Source organism: Erithacus rubecula (assembly GCF_903797595.1).
Source record: "Erithacus rubecula genome assembly, chromosome: 2".
Lineage (NCBI taxonomy): Eukaryota > Metazoa > Chordata > Aves > Passeriformes > Muscicapidae > Erithacus > Erithacus rubecula.
Genome location: NC_136685.1, coordinates 1,353,342 through 1,371,076, shown reverse-complemented (window position 1 = coordinate 1,371,076; position 17,735 = coordinate 1,353,342). Strand labels below are relative to the sequence as shown.

General features: G+C 48.6%; 1 protein-coding gene across 1 annotated transcript in view; it reads left to right on the top strand.

The window, feature by feature from the left end:
- The window catches only part of ELP3 (elongator acetyltransferase complex subunit 3), an 82,403-nt gene extending 68,306 nt beyond the window's left edge, over positions 1–14,097 (top strand). The window contains exons 14-15 of the mRNA XM_079298200.1: positions 1,654–1,735; positions 13,538–14,097. Coding sequence (XP_079154326.1) covers positions 1,654–1,735; positions 13,538–13,614 — 159 coding nt within the window. The 3' untranslated portion in view covers positions 13,615–14,097. The remainder of the gene's footprint in view (positions 1–1,653; positions 1,736–13,537) is intronic.
- Positions 14,098–17,735: the final 3,638 nt, after the last annotated feature.

The window sequence follows — 17,735 nt, the reverse complement described above, 5'->3', positions numbered from 1 at the left end:
CTGCTCTGGTGTTCCAAATCTCAGTTTTATTCTGGGTAGGAAAGGCTTGGCTCCTGCCCTGGCTGGAGCATCTCCCAGTGGGATGATGGAATTTTATCAGTCATGCACTGGGACTCAGTGGCCATGAACAGGAGATATCTCCTGGAGGGAGGATGGGCTGTGGGAAGATAAAGATGATTGCCCAGCTGGTTTAAAGATGGCCCATTAGCAGAGAATATGTGCCAGGAGATCAGGGGCACTGCCCCACCTGGTTTAACAGATGATGACAGAACACACATTGCTGGCCACATCAACACAGCACATCTCCAGGAAAACTGGAATTTTTTTTCATTTCACTCACTGTTGGAATTTGAGCTCCTTTTTGCTGGAATTCTGTTGCTTCCAGGTGTTTTTTAAGTTGGTTTTTTTTTTTTTTCCCAATGGGATCATATCTCAGCTGTGCAGGATCTCTGAGATTTAACAAAATTCCTTGAGATTTTAAAAAATTCCTTTATGGACGCTGCTTCATTCCCTTCCCTCAGAAGCTGATTTGCTGATTTAAATTTCCTGTGTTAATTAATTCCACTCCTGGAATCTGCAGCAATTCCCCCTGGGAAGGGCAGGTTGGATTTGGTGCTGCCCCATTTGGGACTTTCATGGGATGGGTGCTTCCTGCTGGATCAGAATTCCCAGGAATCTGTGGCTGCCTCTGGAGAGGCTGGAGCAGCCTGGGATGATGGGATGGGATGGGATGGGATGGGATGGGATGGGATGGGATGGGATGGGATGGGATGGGATGGGATGGGATGGGATGGGATGGGATGGGATGGGATGGGATGGGATGGGATGGGATGGGATGGGATGGGATGGGATGGGATGGGATTGAAGGTCCCTTCCCACCCAAACCTGGCTGGAATTACCACACCCAAATTTATTTCCTTAGACACTCCCATGGATTCTCTGGGAATTCCAGCCCAGCTGGGAATTCCTTCCCAAATCCCATTTTTCCCTTTCCCAGGGAATTCCCTCCATTCCCAGACTGGGATTGGATCCATCCCCATCCTAAATCCTCTCTAGGAAGGAATTTTGGGAATTCACTGGGAATTCAGGACTCCAGGAAGGGTCTCCCTTCCCTTTTCCATCCCCAAATTCCATAAAAATCCCTGGGGATGGATCCTGAGTGTCCTGGATCCCAGAATCCTGGAATGACTTGGGTTGGGATCCACGGACCTTCAATCCCATCCCATTCCAACCCCACCATCCCAGAATTTTCCAGCCTTTCCTTGGACACTTCCAGGGATCCAGGGGCAGCCACAGCTCCTCTGGGAATTCCAGCCCAGCCAGGAATTCCCTCCCCATATCCCACCTGCCCCTGCCCTCTGGCACTGGCAATTTCCAGTTCAGAATTCCAGGATGATTTTCCATCAGGGGATTTAACCCCATCCCTGCCATGAAGAACCAGTCAGACACTGGAAGCTCCAGTGAATAATTCCACCATGAGGAGAAAAATTCCCTGAGGAATTCATTGTTGATCTCAATCCTGCATTATTCCCAACCACAAAATCCAGATTTTTTTTTTTAACTGATTTTTTCTTTCTGACCTTGCTCGTGGCTTCCATTTTGACAGAAGTTTCCTTTTTTTCCTTTTTTTCCCTGTTATTTCTGCCATTCCAGGGATTTGGAATGTTGCTGATGGAGGAGGCAGAGAGGATTGCCAGGGAGGAGCACGGGGCACGGAAAATCGCTGTCATTTCAGGTATTGCTGCTTTATCCCTTCTTTAGGATATTTTTATCTTAATCCCAAAATTACCCCTCTGCTGGGAGCACTCCTAGGTCAGGGAGGATGCATCTGGAATTATCCCAGAGAAAAAGCTTCAGCCTTTCCTCCTCTTATTTTTGGGGTTGGGACTGATGGGATTTTGGGAGCTGTGGCAGCTCCAGGAAGTTTTTCCAGGTGGATGGAGCTGTGGAATATTTGGGATCCTGCAATCCCTGGGGAACTGTTCCACCCCTGGAATACAATAATTTAATATAAATCACATTAGAGGGGAGAGGAATTCTTGTTGCCATAAGAATTTTAGGGGATTTAACAGCAGAGCTCTGATCCACAGGGTTTTCTTGGGGGGAAAAAAATCCTCATTTTCTGCTGCCCCACCAAAAAAAAAAAAAACCTGAAAATGAGAAATCCACAACTTGGATCAGAGCTGCTGAGCAGCTCCCTGTGTGCTTCCAGCTCTAAAATCCCAGGATTTTCATGGATCATTGATGGGGATCAGGGTATGAGTGGGGACAATGTGCAAGAGGAGCTGGGTGATCCAAGGGAATTTTCTGGATTTTCTGGATTCTGTTTGCTTGTTGTCCCCAGAGCTGCTCCATCCTGGGAGTGTCCAAGGAAAATTGGGAGCAACCTGAGATCATGGGAGGGGTTGGAATGGGATTGAAGGTCCCTTTCCACCTGAACCAGTCTGGAATTCCATTATTCCATTTCCCATTGGTTTCCCAATTTCTGCTGCTGTTTGGTGTCAGTCTGAACTGGGAATTCCACCTGGATTCTGGAATTCCATGATTCCATCTCCCAATCATTTCCCTCTTTCTGTTCCTGTTTGGTGTCAGTCTGAACTGGGAATTCCACCTGGATTCTGGAATTCCATTATTCCATCTCCCAGTAATTTCTCTCTTCCATTTTGGTGTCAATCTGAACTGGGAATTCCACCTGGATTCTGTTTGTATCCCTGGAGTGCCAAGCACAATATCCTGCAATTTCTCCAGGATCCACAGGTTTTCCAGCAGTTTCCTTGGAGATGCTGAATCCCAGTCCTCCTCCCAGAGGTTTTATCCAGAATAAAAATGCAGCCAGGAGTTTTTTCTCTGTCAGAGGATGAAATTTTGGGGTTGGAAATGGAATTTTTTAACACAGGAGCCTTTTCAAAGTTGCATTTCCAACAGAATATAATTTTCCCAAAAGGAAAAATATGGAATCTGGTGGATTTTAGGCACAATCTTTTCCCTTTCCTCGACCATGAGATCCTGGAATTTTCATCTTCCTGCTGTAAAAATCTTGGATCCAAACCTGAAGATGGGAATGGAATAATTAATTAATCCCTGATTGCCTCCTGGTGAGGATCAGGAGCAGAGAGCTCAGGTTGGGGTGGCTGTGGCCACAGAAAGTGCCACAATCCCAAAAATCCAGGGCATGGATTTTTCCAATCCCACAAATCCTTGGTGGAATTCTTTCTGGGAATGTGAAGCCAACAGAGGTGTCACAATCCCAAAAATCCAATTCATGGAGGGTTTTTCCAGGCTCTGAAATCCTTGGCTGTTCCTGGGAATGTGAAACCATGGGAGATGTCACAATCCTGAAAAAAATGGGAATGAAGGGCTTTTCCAGGCATCCAGATCTTTGGGATTCCCAAAGGAATCCACGATCCTGAGGAGAAATTTAACTAATTCCGTGTTTTTTTTGGGGTCTGGAGTGTCTGACTCTGGGGACACTTGGTTCCTGTGCCAGAGAAAATCAGGATCCTCCTCCTTCCCCTTTTCCCATCGTGAATTTCAGCAGCATCCCACGGTGCTAAATCCACCTGAAACCAGGAATTTCCATGGAGAGAAGCTGGAAATGCTGATAAATCACAGGATTTATCCAGGGGCAGCCCAGAGTGGCCTCATTTCTGCCCTGGAATGAATAAATCACTGGAGAAATCGGGATGGTGGGGTCTGGGAAGGCTCCCTGGAGCTTTCCTTCCATCCCAGAGCTGCTGGTTTCAGAACTGCCAATCTCAGGGCTGCTGTTAAGAGAAGTGGCCCCAGATAAGTGGAAATAATGAGTTGGTGTTTGTCTGCTCCAGGATTGATGGCCTTTGGAAAAGGAATTAATTAGAGGGGTTTGGAAAATCCAAGGATAAACCTGGAGCAGGGAATTCCTGCCTCTGGGTCGGGATGGACTCAAATTTTGGAGGTTTGCTGATGTGACAGCTCTGAAAACGGGTTTGATGTTGGATTAGCTGGGATTTTGGGGCAGGAATGAGTGGGATATTTGCTGTCCTTAATCAGGGATAAGTTGGGATTCTCCAAAGTGTCCTGGCTGGAAGTTTTTATGTCAGTATTAATATTGTGTGTATTAATATGGAGGCAAATCCTACATGGAATGTAGGAACAGAGGTGAAAATGTCAGGAATCCTTGGGATTCCTTCCTTCCTGAAATCCTTCCTGGAATCCTTCCTTCCTTCCCAAATCCACAATTTCTGAACTCAGATCAGGTGATAATTAATAAGAAATCAGATTAATGATGAAACGAAGGCGATTTGGAATTCCCAGCAGTTGGAAGTGGGGTCGGATCAGAGCTGGGAGCATTTCCCAGGGATTTTTCATCCTGTAAAACCCCTGAGCTTCCCTCCTCACCCCTTCCCATGAAATCCCCACGGATTCCCACCATTCCTGGGGCTGGAATAACGGGATAACTCTGGATGTGGGTGCAGAGGACAAAGCTCTGTCCTTGGAACCTTTCCTGCCGTCCCCTTGATGGCTCCTCTGGCTGTTACTCTGACTTTGAGGCTTGACATCCCATAATTAGCCCCATCTGACCCTGATCCCAGAGCAAACCCTTCCAGCTGTTCCCTTAAATCAGCACTGGTGATGGGAATGTGGGAGAGAATTCCAGAATGCTGGGAATGCTCCTGCCTCTCCCACTGACCCCCAAAAATCCAAATATTTTGGGATCCAAATATTCCCAAACCTTTGTGCTCCCCCTGAACACCACCCAGAGGTTCTGGTTCATCTCAGATTCTGGAGACATCCAGAATTCCTTGAAAATTCCATGAAATGACAACTCTGGTACTTTGGAATGACAAATCCTTTGGGGTTTTTGTTTTTTTTGTTTGAGGGGTGTTGGTTTGTCCTTCCTGCTCTGGGAAGGTGTTGGGGTTGGAATGGGACGATCCAAAAAATCGCTTCCAGCCCAGAACTTCACTGTGATTGTCCTGGGCTCCCCTGTGCAGCCCTGATTCATGATTCCAAACTGGGATCCAGGGAATCCAAACTGGGATTCAGCAAGTCCAAACTGGGATCCAGCAAATCCAAACTGAGATTCAGGGAATCCCAACTAGGATCCAGCAAATCCCAACTGGGATTTAGTGATTCCAAACTGGGATTCAGCAAGTCCAAACTGGGATCCAGCAAAACCAAACTGGGATGCAGTGAATCCAAACTTACCAACTGGAACTCAGCAAATCCAATTGGGATCCAGCAAATCCAAACCTGGGATCCAGGGAATCCCAACTGGGATTCAGCAAATCAAAACTGGAATTCAGAAACTTGAAACTGGGATCCAGCAAGTCCAGGCTGGGAAGCAGTGATTCCAAACTGGGATTCAGTGAATCCAAACTGGGATCCAGTGAATCCAGACTGGGATTCTATGAATCCAGACTGGAATTCAGCAAATCCAAACTGGGATCCAGCAGGAGAAGCTGCTGTGGCTCCCCCAAGAGCAGGGACAGCCTCGGGCTGCAGATCCCTTGTGTGGCCCTAAGCCTGGCTCAGTAAATCCCTTGTGTGGCCCTAAATCCAGCTCAGTAAATCCCTTGTGTGGCCCTAAGCCCAGCTCAGTAAATCCCTTGTGTGGCCCTAAATCCAGCTCAGTAAATCCCTTGTGTGGCCCTAAATCCAGCTCAGTAAATCCCTTGTGTGGCCCTAAGCCTGGCTCAGTAAATCCCTTGTGTGGCCCTAAGCCTGGCTCAGTAAATCCCTTGTGTGGCCCTAAATCCAGCTCAGTAAATCCCTTGTGTGGCCCTAAGCCTGGCTCAGTAAATCCCTTGTGTGGCCCTAAGCCTGGCTCAGTAAATCCCTTGTGTGGCCTTAAACCCAGCTCAGTAAATCCCTTGTGTGGCCCTAAGCCCGGCTCAGTAAATCCCTTGTGTGGCCCTAAGCCTGGCTCAATAAATCCCTTGTGTGGCCCTAAGCCTGGCTCAGTAAATCCCTTGTGTGGCCCTAAGCCTGGCTCAGTAAATCCCTTGTGTGGCCCTAAGCCTGGCTCAGTAAATCCCTTGTGTGGCCCTAAGCCTGGCTCAGTAAATCCCTTGTGTGGCCCTAAGCCTGGCTCAGTAAATCCCTTGTGTGGCCCTAAGCCTGGCTCAGTAAATCCCTTGTGTGGCCCTAAATCCAGCTCAGTAAATCCCTTGTGTGGCCCTAAGCCTGGCTCAGTAAATCCCTTGTGTAGCCCTAAATCCAGCTCAGTAAATCCCTTGTGTGGCCCTAAGCCTGGCTCAGTAAATCCCTTGTGTGGCCCTAAACCCAGCTCAGTAAATCCCTTGTGTGGCCCTAAGCCCGGCTCAGTAAATCCCTTGTGTGGTCCTAAATCCAGCTCAGTAAATCCCTTGTGTGGCCCTAAGCCTGGCTCAGTAAATCCCTTGTGTGGCCCTAAATCCAGCTCAGTAAATCCCTTGTGTGGCCCTAAGCCTGGCTCAGTAAATCCCTTGTGTAGCCCTAAGCCCAGCTCAGTAAACCCTTGTGTGGCCCTAAGCCTGGCTCAGTAAATCCCAGCTGTGCTGGCTCTGGCTCCTTGCACAGCTCCGTGTCCTTGTCTCCTGCTCCAGGTCCAGGCTGGATCCTCCTTCCCCTGGGAGCAGCTTTTCATCCCTTAAACCAGGCCTGGCCTCCCGGAGGCTCGGGGCAGAGTCTGAGCCTCACCCTGAGCTCATTTCCATGATCCCAGGCCGCCTTTCGGGGGCTCTCGAGGAGAAAATTGACGTGGCCACGGGCCAGGGACGGGTCACGGCCGAGTGCTCGGCGGGAGCAGGTGACGGCAGCCTGGGATCATCCCGGAAAAACCATCCAGGGCTGGGACTGGTTTATTTTAACTCTCTCAATTCTGGGTGATGTCAGGCAGCTCCAGCTTGGGATCATCCCACAAACTGGGAAAAAAGAATCCAGGGCTGGAATTGATTTATTTTAACTCTCTCAATTCCTGGTGATGCCAGGCAGCTCCAGCTTGGGATCGTCCCATGAACTGGGATAAAACCATCCAGAGCTGGGACTGGTTTATTTTCACTCTCTCAGTTCTGGGTGATGTCAGGCAGCTCCAGTTTGGGATCATCCCATGAACTGGGAAAAAAGAATCCAGTGCTGGAATTGATTGATTTTCACTCTCTCAATTCCAGGTGATGCCAGGCAGCTCCAGTTTGGGATCATCCCATGAACTGGGATAAAACCATCCAGAGCTGGGATTGGTTTATTTTAACTCTCTGAATTCCTGGTGATATCAGGCAGCTCCAGCTTGGGATCATCCCACAAACTGGGAAAAAGAATCCAGGGCTGGGACTGGTTTATTTTCACTCTCTCAATTCCTGGTGATGTCAGGCAGCTCCAGTTTGGGATCATCCCATGAACTGGGAAAAAAGAATCCAGTGCTGGAATTGATTTATTTTAACTCTCTGAATTCCTGGTGATGCCAGGCAGTTCCAGCTCCATCACTGGGATCAATCATCCCAAGAGTTGGGAAAATTAACATCCAAAAAAATATCCAGGGCTGGGATTGGTTTATTTTAACTCTCTGAATTTGTGTGATGCCAGGCAGCTCCAGTTTGGGATCATCCCACAAACTGGGAAAAAAGAATACAGGGCTGAAGTGCTCAGAACAGCAGAGTAGGAAAAATTTGGAAGAGCTGGGGTTGATTTATTTTAACTCTCTGAATTCCTGGTGATGTCAGGCAGCTCCAGCTCCACCACTGGGATCATCCCAGGAGCTGGAATAAAACCATCCCGAGCTGGGATTGGCTTATTTGTGCCACCAAATCCCAAAAGGTTTGGGTTGGGAGAGGCTTTAAAGCCCCCTGTCCCACCCTGTGGATGAGATTCCACTTTCCTCTATCCCAGCCTTTCCTTGAACTCTTCCAGGGATGGGAATTCCAAGGAGGAACTCTGCCTAGAGGGGCAACAAAGCAAAAACATGGAGAATTTTGGGAGGGTTTTCCCCCTGCTGCTCCTTCTCAGTCCTTTTTACCAGCAGTGTTATTTCTGTTATTTATTTCTGTTATTTATTTCTGTTATTTCTGTGAGTTCTGTCCCATCCCTCCCGATGCCCCACGGCCACACCACAGCAGCAATTCATTCAATCCTCACGGAATTTACAAAATTTTCTCCTAAATATTTCATTTTCCACCAGCTCTGCCTTCTGCTGTTGCTGGAGTTTGCTGGCCAGGGGCAGGCAGGGCTGTGGGGGCATTAAAGAAACGTTACTTCCATCATAAAATGATCAATGAGATGGAATCTCCCCATCTGGAATCTCTGGGATGGGTCTCACCTTCAAAAATCACTTCTGTAATTCAACCTTTCATTATTTCATATGGTTTTTTTTCCCCAAAAATGCTGTTCAGGTGTTGTTGTTTTTTTCCTGGTTTTTATTTTATTTCTCTGGTTGAGAAGTTGGATCAGCCCCATCAGGAATGTTCTGCATTTCTCTGCATTCTCATCAAATCCAGCCCCATCAGGATGGTTTTCCATCTCCATATTCCCATCAAATCCACTCTGGATTTAAGTGGAGCAGGAATTTTTGGGAGGCTGGAGGGCAATTCCAAGGATACCCCAAATTTTCTGCCCACGGATCAGGGTCACAAATAATCCCATCTCAGATCTCCATGCCACCGATGTTTTGCAGTTGCTGAGTTGACGAATGACACTCAAACTTCAGAAAACTCTCTTTTATTTTGTTCTTTTTTTTTTTTTTTTCCCCAAAAACCTCCTTTTCTATCACAGCTTTGTGATTTCAAATTCCCCCAGCTGTGGCATCGTGGCTGCTCGGGGCTGTGCCGTGACAGAGCCTCCCTGCCAGACACAGGGGCTGTGAAAACAGTAATTTAAAATCTCCGGGAAGCATTCCAGCCAGGAACAGGGAGGGAGAGAAAAAGAAATAAAGAAAAAAAATCCCAATTTGTATTTGACATTAAAAACCAGAGGATTTCGGGGGCGGGTTCCTCCCGCAGGTCCAACAAACGGTTTGGGCACAGCTGGGGTTTGGCTCTGCTGCTCATTCTGAGGCAGGATTCTTGTTTTGGAATCATCAGGCAGCAAGGTTAGGAAAAAATAATCCAAAATTGACTCCAGAGTTCTGATTTAAAGCAGGGTCAGTGATGTTAAATGGGATTTTAATTAGCTTTTAAATAAATAATGCCAGGTTCCTGTATTCTCAGAGGGAATGAGGCTCTGGCACGTGTTTCCCAGAATCTGGGGCTGCCCCTGGATCCCTGGAAGTGTCCATGGACAATGTTTGGAGCAGCCTGGGACAGTGGGAGGTGTCCCCTGCCCATGGAAGAGGGATGGAACTGGATGAGCTTTGAGGTCCCTCCCAGCCCAAACCATTCCAGGATACTGGGCAACACTTCCAAAACTCTCCAATTTTCCAAGGATTTTTATGTCCTCAGGAACTTCCAGAAGATGCATTGCCAATTCTCTGATTTAAAATAAAACCCTTTGCTGTAGGGATCATTCCTTGGTTCCCCTAAATTCAGAATTTTTCTGCATTGCTCTGGCATGCCCTGGTTTTCTCAGCATTGTTAAAAAGTGGGATTTTCCCCCATTTCCTCAGTGCTGATAAGGCAGGTTTTGGTTATCTCTGATCCTCTGCCTGCTCCCCGTTTTTCCTGTTTGGGGATTTGTTGGGATTCACATGAAACAGCTTTGTGTTTTTCGTGGAGATAAATCCCAGCCCAGTGGGAAGCAGAAACACCAAAAGAAACTCAGGGAAGATCGTGGATGGAGCTGCTGCACATTCCCAGCTCCAGTTTGGGAACTGGAGTTTTCAGCATCCAGAACACAACAAAGGGAAAAAAACCCCTCCCTCTTCCTATTTTCCTGCATTTCCATGGATTTAAAGCCTGGATTTGACCCTTCAGCCCATAAATTGGTGCTGCCAGCTTGAAGGGCGAGGTCCTGCTCCAAAGCAAACCCTGGAATGTCCCCAGGAGTCAGCTTTGCTTTGGGGTCAAGGCTTGGGGACACAGGTGTCACCGTGAGCTTGGTGCAGATCAAAGCAGGATTTTTTAAAAAAACCCTAAAATTTCTCTTTTTGCAGCCTCAGGTTGCGTTCCTTCACTCACGGTGATGTCAAACTCCAAGCTGGGAGTGACACTGAAATGTCACTTTAGTGTCCTCAGTGATGGCCTTGGAGTCACCCTGGAGATGTTGCTGGAGCTCTGGTTTCCTTTTTGGCTTAAAAATGGGAAGTTTTTGCTCTGTCCTGTGGCAGCAGCAGCTCCTGCGCTTCTTGCCCGGCTCGGTGCCTTCTGTATCCTTGGAATGCTGGAGGTGACAGATTTTGTCACTTCCTTCTCTGTGACTTTTCCATAGAAAGTGAAATTCCAGCTGTGGCAGAGCATTCCCCTTATATGGCACTGGCACAGCCTCAGTTGTGCCAAGAGAAGCAGTTTGGGACATCTCAAATCCCTGTGGCCATCCCAAATTGCTGTGACCATCCCAAATCCCTGCAGACATCCCAAATCTGTGGCTGTCCCAAATCCCTTTGGCTGTCCCAAATCTCTGTAACCATCCCAAATCCCTGTAACCATCCCAAATCTCCACAGCCATCCCAAATTCCTGTGTCTGGCTTGAGACTCGCTGCTCATTCTGGGTGAAATCTGTTGTATTTTGGTGAACGTCACATCGTTCTTCCACAGAATTCCAGGATGGTTTGGGAGGGAAAGATCCTGAAATCCCATCCAGTTCCATGGGCAGGGGCACCTCCCACCATCCCAGGCTGCTCCAAGCCCTGTCCAACTGGAACATTCCAGGGATGAGAACCCACAGTTTTTCTGGAAAAACACCTTCCTGTCCTCATTGGTTGATCCTTTTCCCAGCACCCTTGAAGCACAATCGTACTCACCAGAGACCCACAGGTATCCAGGTCCACCTGGCATGTTCAGGCTCCCTTTTCCACAGGCAAGCTCCCCAAAAAACCCTGGAAAATCACACCTCAGTGGGGTGAGGCACTGGGAAGCTCAGCTGGCTCAGGTTATCCCTGGAATATTTGGAGGGGGAGTCAGGATGTACCCAGAAGATCCCAGCAGTTGCCAGGAACGACGCGGAGATGAAGTCCCCGGTGTGTCCCGGCGAGTTCTCTGCTGCAGAAATTTTATGAACCATTAGGAGGTCGTTAATGATGCTGAAACAACCTCATTTTCACTCAGTTTCCGTGCCTGGTGAGCCATGGCTGAGGGATCTTGGAGGATACTGGGATATTCCAGCGCAGCAGGGCTGAGTCAGAGATGGGGATTTATGGATTTATGGATTTATGGGCTGGTTCTGCCACGGTCCCGTCCCTCTGGGCCACCATGTGTCTGTCCTGGTGCTTGAGCCACTTCCCTCTGTCCCCTGCTCTAGGCAGGCTTCCAAAATATATTTAAATGTGAATTCCAGGTTTTTTTTGTGGGGGTTATCAGCAGCTTTCACCACGATTCAAGTGCTCCGAAACAGGAATTAAATTTGCCGTTGTCAGAGGATGTCACTCGATTTTGGGGAAGGGACAATTCCCTAAAGCCTCCCCTGGCTCCTGGCCATGGCTTTCCATCCAGGCAGGTGGATCAGAGCCTCTGGATCAGGATGAATCCTGCTCTGCTGAGCTCAGCCTGAGCTCTGGCACAGTCAGATGTGGAATATTTAACATTTCATCCCTGGCTTAACGCTGCAGGGTGAGGAATTCAGCCAGTTCTGGCTCAGAAAGCCCAGTTTTTTGTTTTACTCTTAAAATCCTGCAGGATATTTCTTTTGGGATATTTCTTAGAGGATTTCTTTTCCTTAGAAAATATGGGTGGAGCTTGGAGCAGGGGGAAGGTTCTGCCTGCACAGGTCCCACCGGCTCTGGGGCATGTTTGGGGTAAATCAGAGCAACAAAATTCAGTAAGAGATCCTGGAGACCTTCCAGGAATGTTGGCCATTCCAAGGTTCTTCTCCAGCTCTGGACATCACCATCTCCATGGGGACCTGCTCCAGTCCAGGGCTTCCTGCGGGTCCTGAGGCTTCTCCAGGGAAGATTTCCTGCTGAAGGACATTTTTGGGGAGAAGTTACTGCCATGAGCAGGGCTGGGATGATGATGGAGACACTTGGGACACATCATGTCCTTGATGGCTGGAACCCAGAGAGGAAGATTGGCACCCAACTCGTGTCTCTTAACAGTTTTGGGATTCATGATTTGAGACGTTGCCTTCAAACCTCTCATGTTTTCCAAGGAATCAATTAAAAAAGGGTAATTTTTGAAAGAACTCTGATGGAGGTGGTTTTAAAACCATTGGTTGAATTATTTGGTTGTCCTTCAGCTTGAGGTATTGCTGACCCTTTATCCAAGTTCTGGGTTGTGGATGATCTTCCAGATCCAAAATCTGTGTTTTGCACCCCAACTGCTCTGCTGATGAACCCAGGGGATGTTTTTTGGGCAAGATGTTGATGAAAGTCCCAAGTCAGAGGTCCCAACCCTTCCAGACAGGGATCAGGAGGAGGGGAATTGATGTGTTTGGTTTTTTTGGGGCTTTTCTTTGATTTCAGGTTCCAAAAGCAGAGTGAATTTGGGTCCCCTGGGTGTTCCTGGTCCTGGCTCCACTGTGATGTCACAGGGACTTTGCTTGGGGCTTTTTGTGGTTTTCCAGGGACACGAGGACATTTCACACCTTAAATTGATCCCATTTGGAATCGTGGGATGAATCCAGGAGTGGCTGTGGTTGACCTTAAAGACCATCCAGGTCCAAGGAAGAGGAGGATACTGGATGGGCATTTTTTGGGATCTTGCACCATTCAGGAGTTCCTGAAATGTGCATTTAGGGAACAACTGAGGGTCGTTTTACCCAAACCTGTCCGAGCAGCCGTGGAGGCAGCACCGTGGCAGGAAAGGGTTACCAGGGTCATTCCCTGCCTGCTCCAGCTGATTCCTGGAGAGCTCTGGAGTTTCCAGGAAGGCTGGAGAGGGATCAGAGCAAAGAGGGGCCGGAGAGCTGAGTCCTCTCCATCCTGCACCGCCTCCTCCCTGCCCAACGAGCAATTACTGCATCTGTGACTAATTAGCTGAGGTAGGAAAGATGCAGAGCTGGGCCTGTCCTGCCTTTCCTGCAGGAAAACCTTCAAGAGAGGAATGAGGGCATTCAAGAGGGAAGAGGCTCTCGGAGAACGTTCAGAGCTGTCCTGCTCGAGGAGGAAATTAGACTGTGCCCACTTGAGCACCTGGAGAGGAGCTGAGCTCATTCCTGGGAACGGGAATGGGCCTGGGGGCTGTAGGGCTCTTCAGTTCCCGGTAATGATCCCACAGCTGGGCCCTTCTCCTTTGTTGTGCGCGGGGTTCCGTCTCCCGTTTCTCGTCCCGGAGCCCACGGCTTCTCCCAGACAAAGGACGTGGGGCAGGCTGGAGCAGCTGCAGCTCCTGCTCAACAACACCGTAATTAGCCCGGCTGCTAACGAGCAAACACCCCCGCAGAGTCTGGAGAGGCCGAGCTCCTCAATTCCCTCCTTGGAAGGGCCTGTCCTGCCCAGGCCTGGCTTTTCCAGCTCTGTCCCCACGGAATTTAAACCTTGTTGTTCTCCTTCTCGCAGGTGTCGGCACCAGGAATTACTACAGGAAGATTGGCTACGAGCTGGAAGGGCCCTACATGGTGAAAAGCTTGGAATGATGATCCTGGAGATCCTCATCCTGGAAGAACGAGAAGGACACAGTGCTTATCCTGGGAACAATGCTTATTCTGGGAATAACATTTATTCTGGGAATAATGCTTTCTCGGACTTGCTTTTGCTGCAGCCCACGGCCACAAAAAGCTCCAGAGTTGGACTTGGTGATCCTGGTGGTCTCTCCCAGTTCCACGATTTTGTGAAGCAGGGCATTGTCTCCTCTGGGAAGAGCAGCCCTGGGATTGTCTCATTCCCCCTGGAGAGTTTGGGACATTCCAGGTGTCCTGTTACCTGTGTTAATCCTGCCCTGTCCTCAGGATGGGCTCTGATGGTTGTGTTTGAGGGATGAAATTTCAGGATTTGGGGACACTTTGGAGCTGCCAGGTGGAGTAAACACCTCTTTCCTGATGCTGTCAGCTTTTATTGGTTCTGCATTAAAATTGGGCCTGTTGTTCTGGACAGGAATAAATTCTGTGCTTATTTATTTACCCTGGACTTGGCTGCTGCTGTCCATCCCAAACAATCCCAAATTTGATCCTTTCCCAGGAGGAGGCCATGAGGGCTGGAAGCTGGGACCTTGCTGGTGGGAGGAATTGAGATGAAATCCCAAACTGTCCCTCTGAGGACACTGAGGTTGGAAATCTTGGAGCTCTCCAGGTAGGTTGATCCTGGATCTCCAGGGCTGCCACCATCATCCCAGCAGGAATTGGGATCCCCACTGGCTGTTCCCAGCTCTTTATCCCTGGTTTTGGGGAGGGTTTGGTCCCTGTCTCTCCCAGTGAAGGAGGATCCTGTAGATCCTCTGATTTTCCACATGGAATTGCCTTTTCTATCAGGAATTACCCAATTAAAGCTTCTCAGCACCTCTGTCCAGCCCAGACTGAGGTGGGGCAGCCCAGGGCAGCCCCAGAGCAGGTGGGTGTCCTTTGACATCCACAATTCCAGAGTTTTGAAAGCCTCATTCCCATGCTTGGCTTCAAACCAGGAGCGAGCCCCCAGAGCTCCGACCTTCCCCACCTCTTTTTTATAGAATTTCAATCAAAAACGGGGCTGAAATCCAGCGGGGACGGTGACATTTCGGGTGTTGAGGTAATAAATTGCTCTGTCAGGAGCTCTGCCGGCAGCAAGGGCTCGGACACGTGGGGAAAAACTGGGGTGAGGAGGGAGAATTCCATTAAGTGATCCAGAACATGGGGTCACGCCAATGAACAAAGAAACAAAATATCCAGGGATAAAGTTGTGACGATCTAAGGAAAACTGGTGTCCCTGCAGGGGGGACAAAATTTCAATCCTGGATTTGTCAGAGCGGGATTTTTCCATCCCCTGGAGAAAGGGCAACGCTCAGCTGTGACACCACAACAGCAAAGCACCAAGGCTGCGTTGGGAGGAGACGCAATTCCAGCTCGGAATCGGTGAAATCTTCCGGAAAATTTGTTGTCCTGTCACCGCTGACACAATTACGGATGGCGCTGACGTCGGAACCGTGACAGCCCCGGCTTTTTCCGGCGCCTTCCGCGCTCCGGCCCTCGGCAAAAACGAGGAAAAAAAAAAATATTGGATCCGCTCCCTCTCTTATTTTCTCTGAAGCCAGAACGCATTCGGAGCTGCCCGGCAGCTTGATCAAGAAATAAAGCAATTTTCCCTCTGGGTTTTATTTTTAGATTCCCATTTGGCGGCTCAGCCGTGCAGAAACTCTGGGGTTTCTGCACAGGCTCGGGGATGTCGGGCACAGCGATGGATTCCTCTGGATGTCGAGGCAGCTCAGTTGTTCCCAATGTTTTCTGTGATGGAATTGGGATAAGGATAGGGAGAGCAGGGATGGGAAATCCTTTTTTTTTGACTCCACGAGGAAAATTTCCAATTTTGAGCTGCCCTAGGGATAACTTGAGACTTTTTCGTGCGCATAAACTCCAAGGGATTTTCCAATTGTTTTGGGGGGTTTTTTTCTCTGGAATTTAGCGGATTACTTAATGGTTTTGCTCCATGAGAACAATAATCCCTGCTCCTAGAAATTCCTGTCCATAGGATATTGGCCTGGAGCTGCTGACAGTCAAATTCCAGCCCCTCCTCCTCTACTTAGTGATGGAAAAAAGTTGATTTTTCACACAAGGCCTCCCACAACTCTTCAAAACATCAAAGACAAAAAAAATCCCAATTTGTCCCTAAAACCCAGCAGACCATGGGATGTGCCCAATCCCAAACCTGGGGCTGGGAAGACCCAAAACTTCCAGGTTAAAAGTTGGAATGGAGAGAAATAGGGGAAAAAAAGGGAAAATTTCCCAGGGATTCCCAACACCACTGGGCAGGGCTCAGGTGAGGTCAAGTATCCAAGGATGGGGATTTCATCTTCTCCCAAGGATCCATTCCTTTCTCCCAGCTGGAATTCTTCCTGCTTGGACAATGAAATTTTTGGGATTATCTCCAGCCTTTTCCAAATGGGAAAGGATGGATTTGGTCCCTTCCAATTCCAGCAGCAGCCACTTGGCTTTGGGGTTTTTTCCCTTCCTTTTTTTCCAGTTTGTTTGGAATTGTGGGAAATTGAGGTTCCTGGAAAGCTGTGGATCCTGAGTGTGCAAGGGTGATTTGGATCCCTGATCCAGGTTTGGGATCCACAGGGATCAGGAGATATCCCAGGATAAAGAGCCCAGGGAATTCCCAAGGTTTCCATGGATTTGGGAAGCCAGAGCTCCCAGAGGACCAGAAATTTTGGGACGGACCTGGGAATGTCAGCACATGGAGACAATTCCAGAGGGGGAAAAATTCAGGAATCAGGGATTTGTGGGAATAGGAGGGATAAATCCAGGATATCCAAGGAAAACAGGGAGGAGAGCCACAAATCCCAGCACAGATGGAATTCCAGAGGTGGAAAATGGAAGGAATTTGCACAGGGGCTCCAGGAGAGCTGGGATTTGGGAAAACAGGAGCCAGGGAATGGCTTCAAATGGGAAAGGGCAGCTTTGGCTGGGATTTGGGAAAGAATTCCTGACTGGGCTGGAATTCCTAGAGAATCCCTGGCATTTTCCAAGGAAAGCCTGGATCACCCTGGATTGAAGGTCCATGGATCCCATCTCAAACCATTCCAGAATTCTGGGATCCAGGACACTCCGGATCCATCCTGAGGGATTTTTATGGAATTTGGGGATGGAAAAGGGAAGGGAGACCCTTCCTGGAGTCCCAAATTCCCAGTGAATTCCTGAAATTCCTTCCCAAAGAGGAGTGGGGATGGGGATGGATCCAATGCCAGGCTGGGCGAGCTGGGAATGTGCAGCTGGATCAGGGGAGGATCCACGGAATTCTCAGAGCCTTTGGCAGAGGGAAAGGAGAGCTGGGATTGGGGAAAGGGAGGGAATAACAGGACACAGGGAATGGTTTCCACTGGGAAAGGAGAGCTTGAGGTGGGATCTGGGAAGGAATTCCTGGCTGGCACCAGGACCAGCAACCTCCTCCTTCCAAAATTTCTTTAATTCCCAAAAAACCCTCACTTCCAGCAGCTGGAGGAGCTGGCTCGTGTGGTTGACATGGAAAAATCCACGAGTTGGATTTTCTGATTCATGGATCTGGGAAGATGATTGGGTGCAAACAATTTCTGAGAAAAACAAAATTGACAGGATGGATCCAGCCAGGATTTCATCTGGATAAATCCAGGCCCTGGATCTCTGTGAATGATGGGATTTGTCCCATGGAAAAATATGAACAGGTCTGAGGCATCGTCCTTAATCCCAAGGAATCCATTTCCTGAGGATTTCTTCCTCTGAAGGAGAAAAAAATATGGAAAAATGGAAATTTTATGGGATTTTCCCCCACCAAAGCAGGAAAAAGCTTCACCTTCACATTCCAGGAATTGTGGAGCCACATCCCTCTTTTCTCTTCTGGAGAGGTGAGGCTGTGGATAAAAACATGGAATTACATCATGAGCCACCAGGGATCTGGGAAAAATCAGAATTTCACCCACCTGCAGCACCATTCTCATCCCAAAATGTGGAATTCCAGAAGCCTTCCTCCAGTCCTCATGGCTGTGACAGCAATTTTTGGGATTTCCAGCAGCTGGAATTCTCCAAAATCCATCATTTTCCCATCCCTCATTCCCAAATGTCAGATTTCCCCAGTTTTGTTGGTTTTTTTTTTT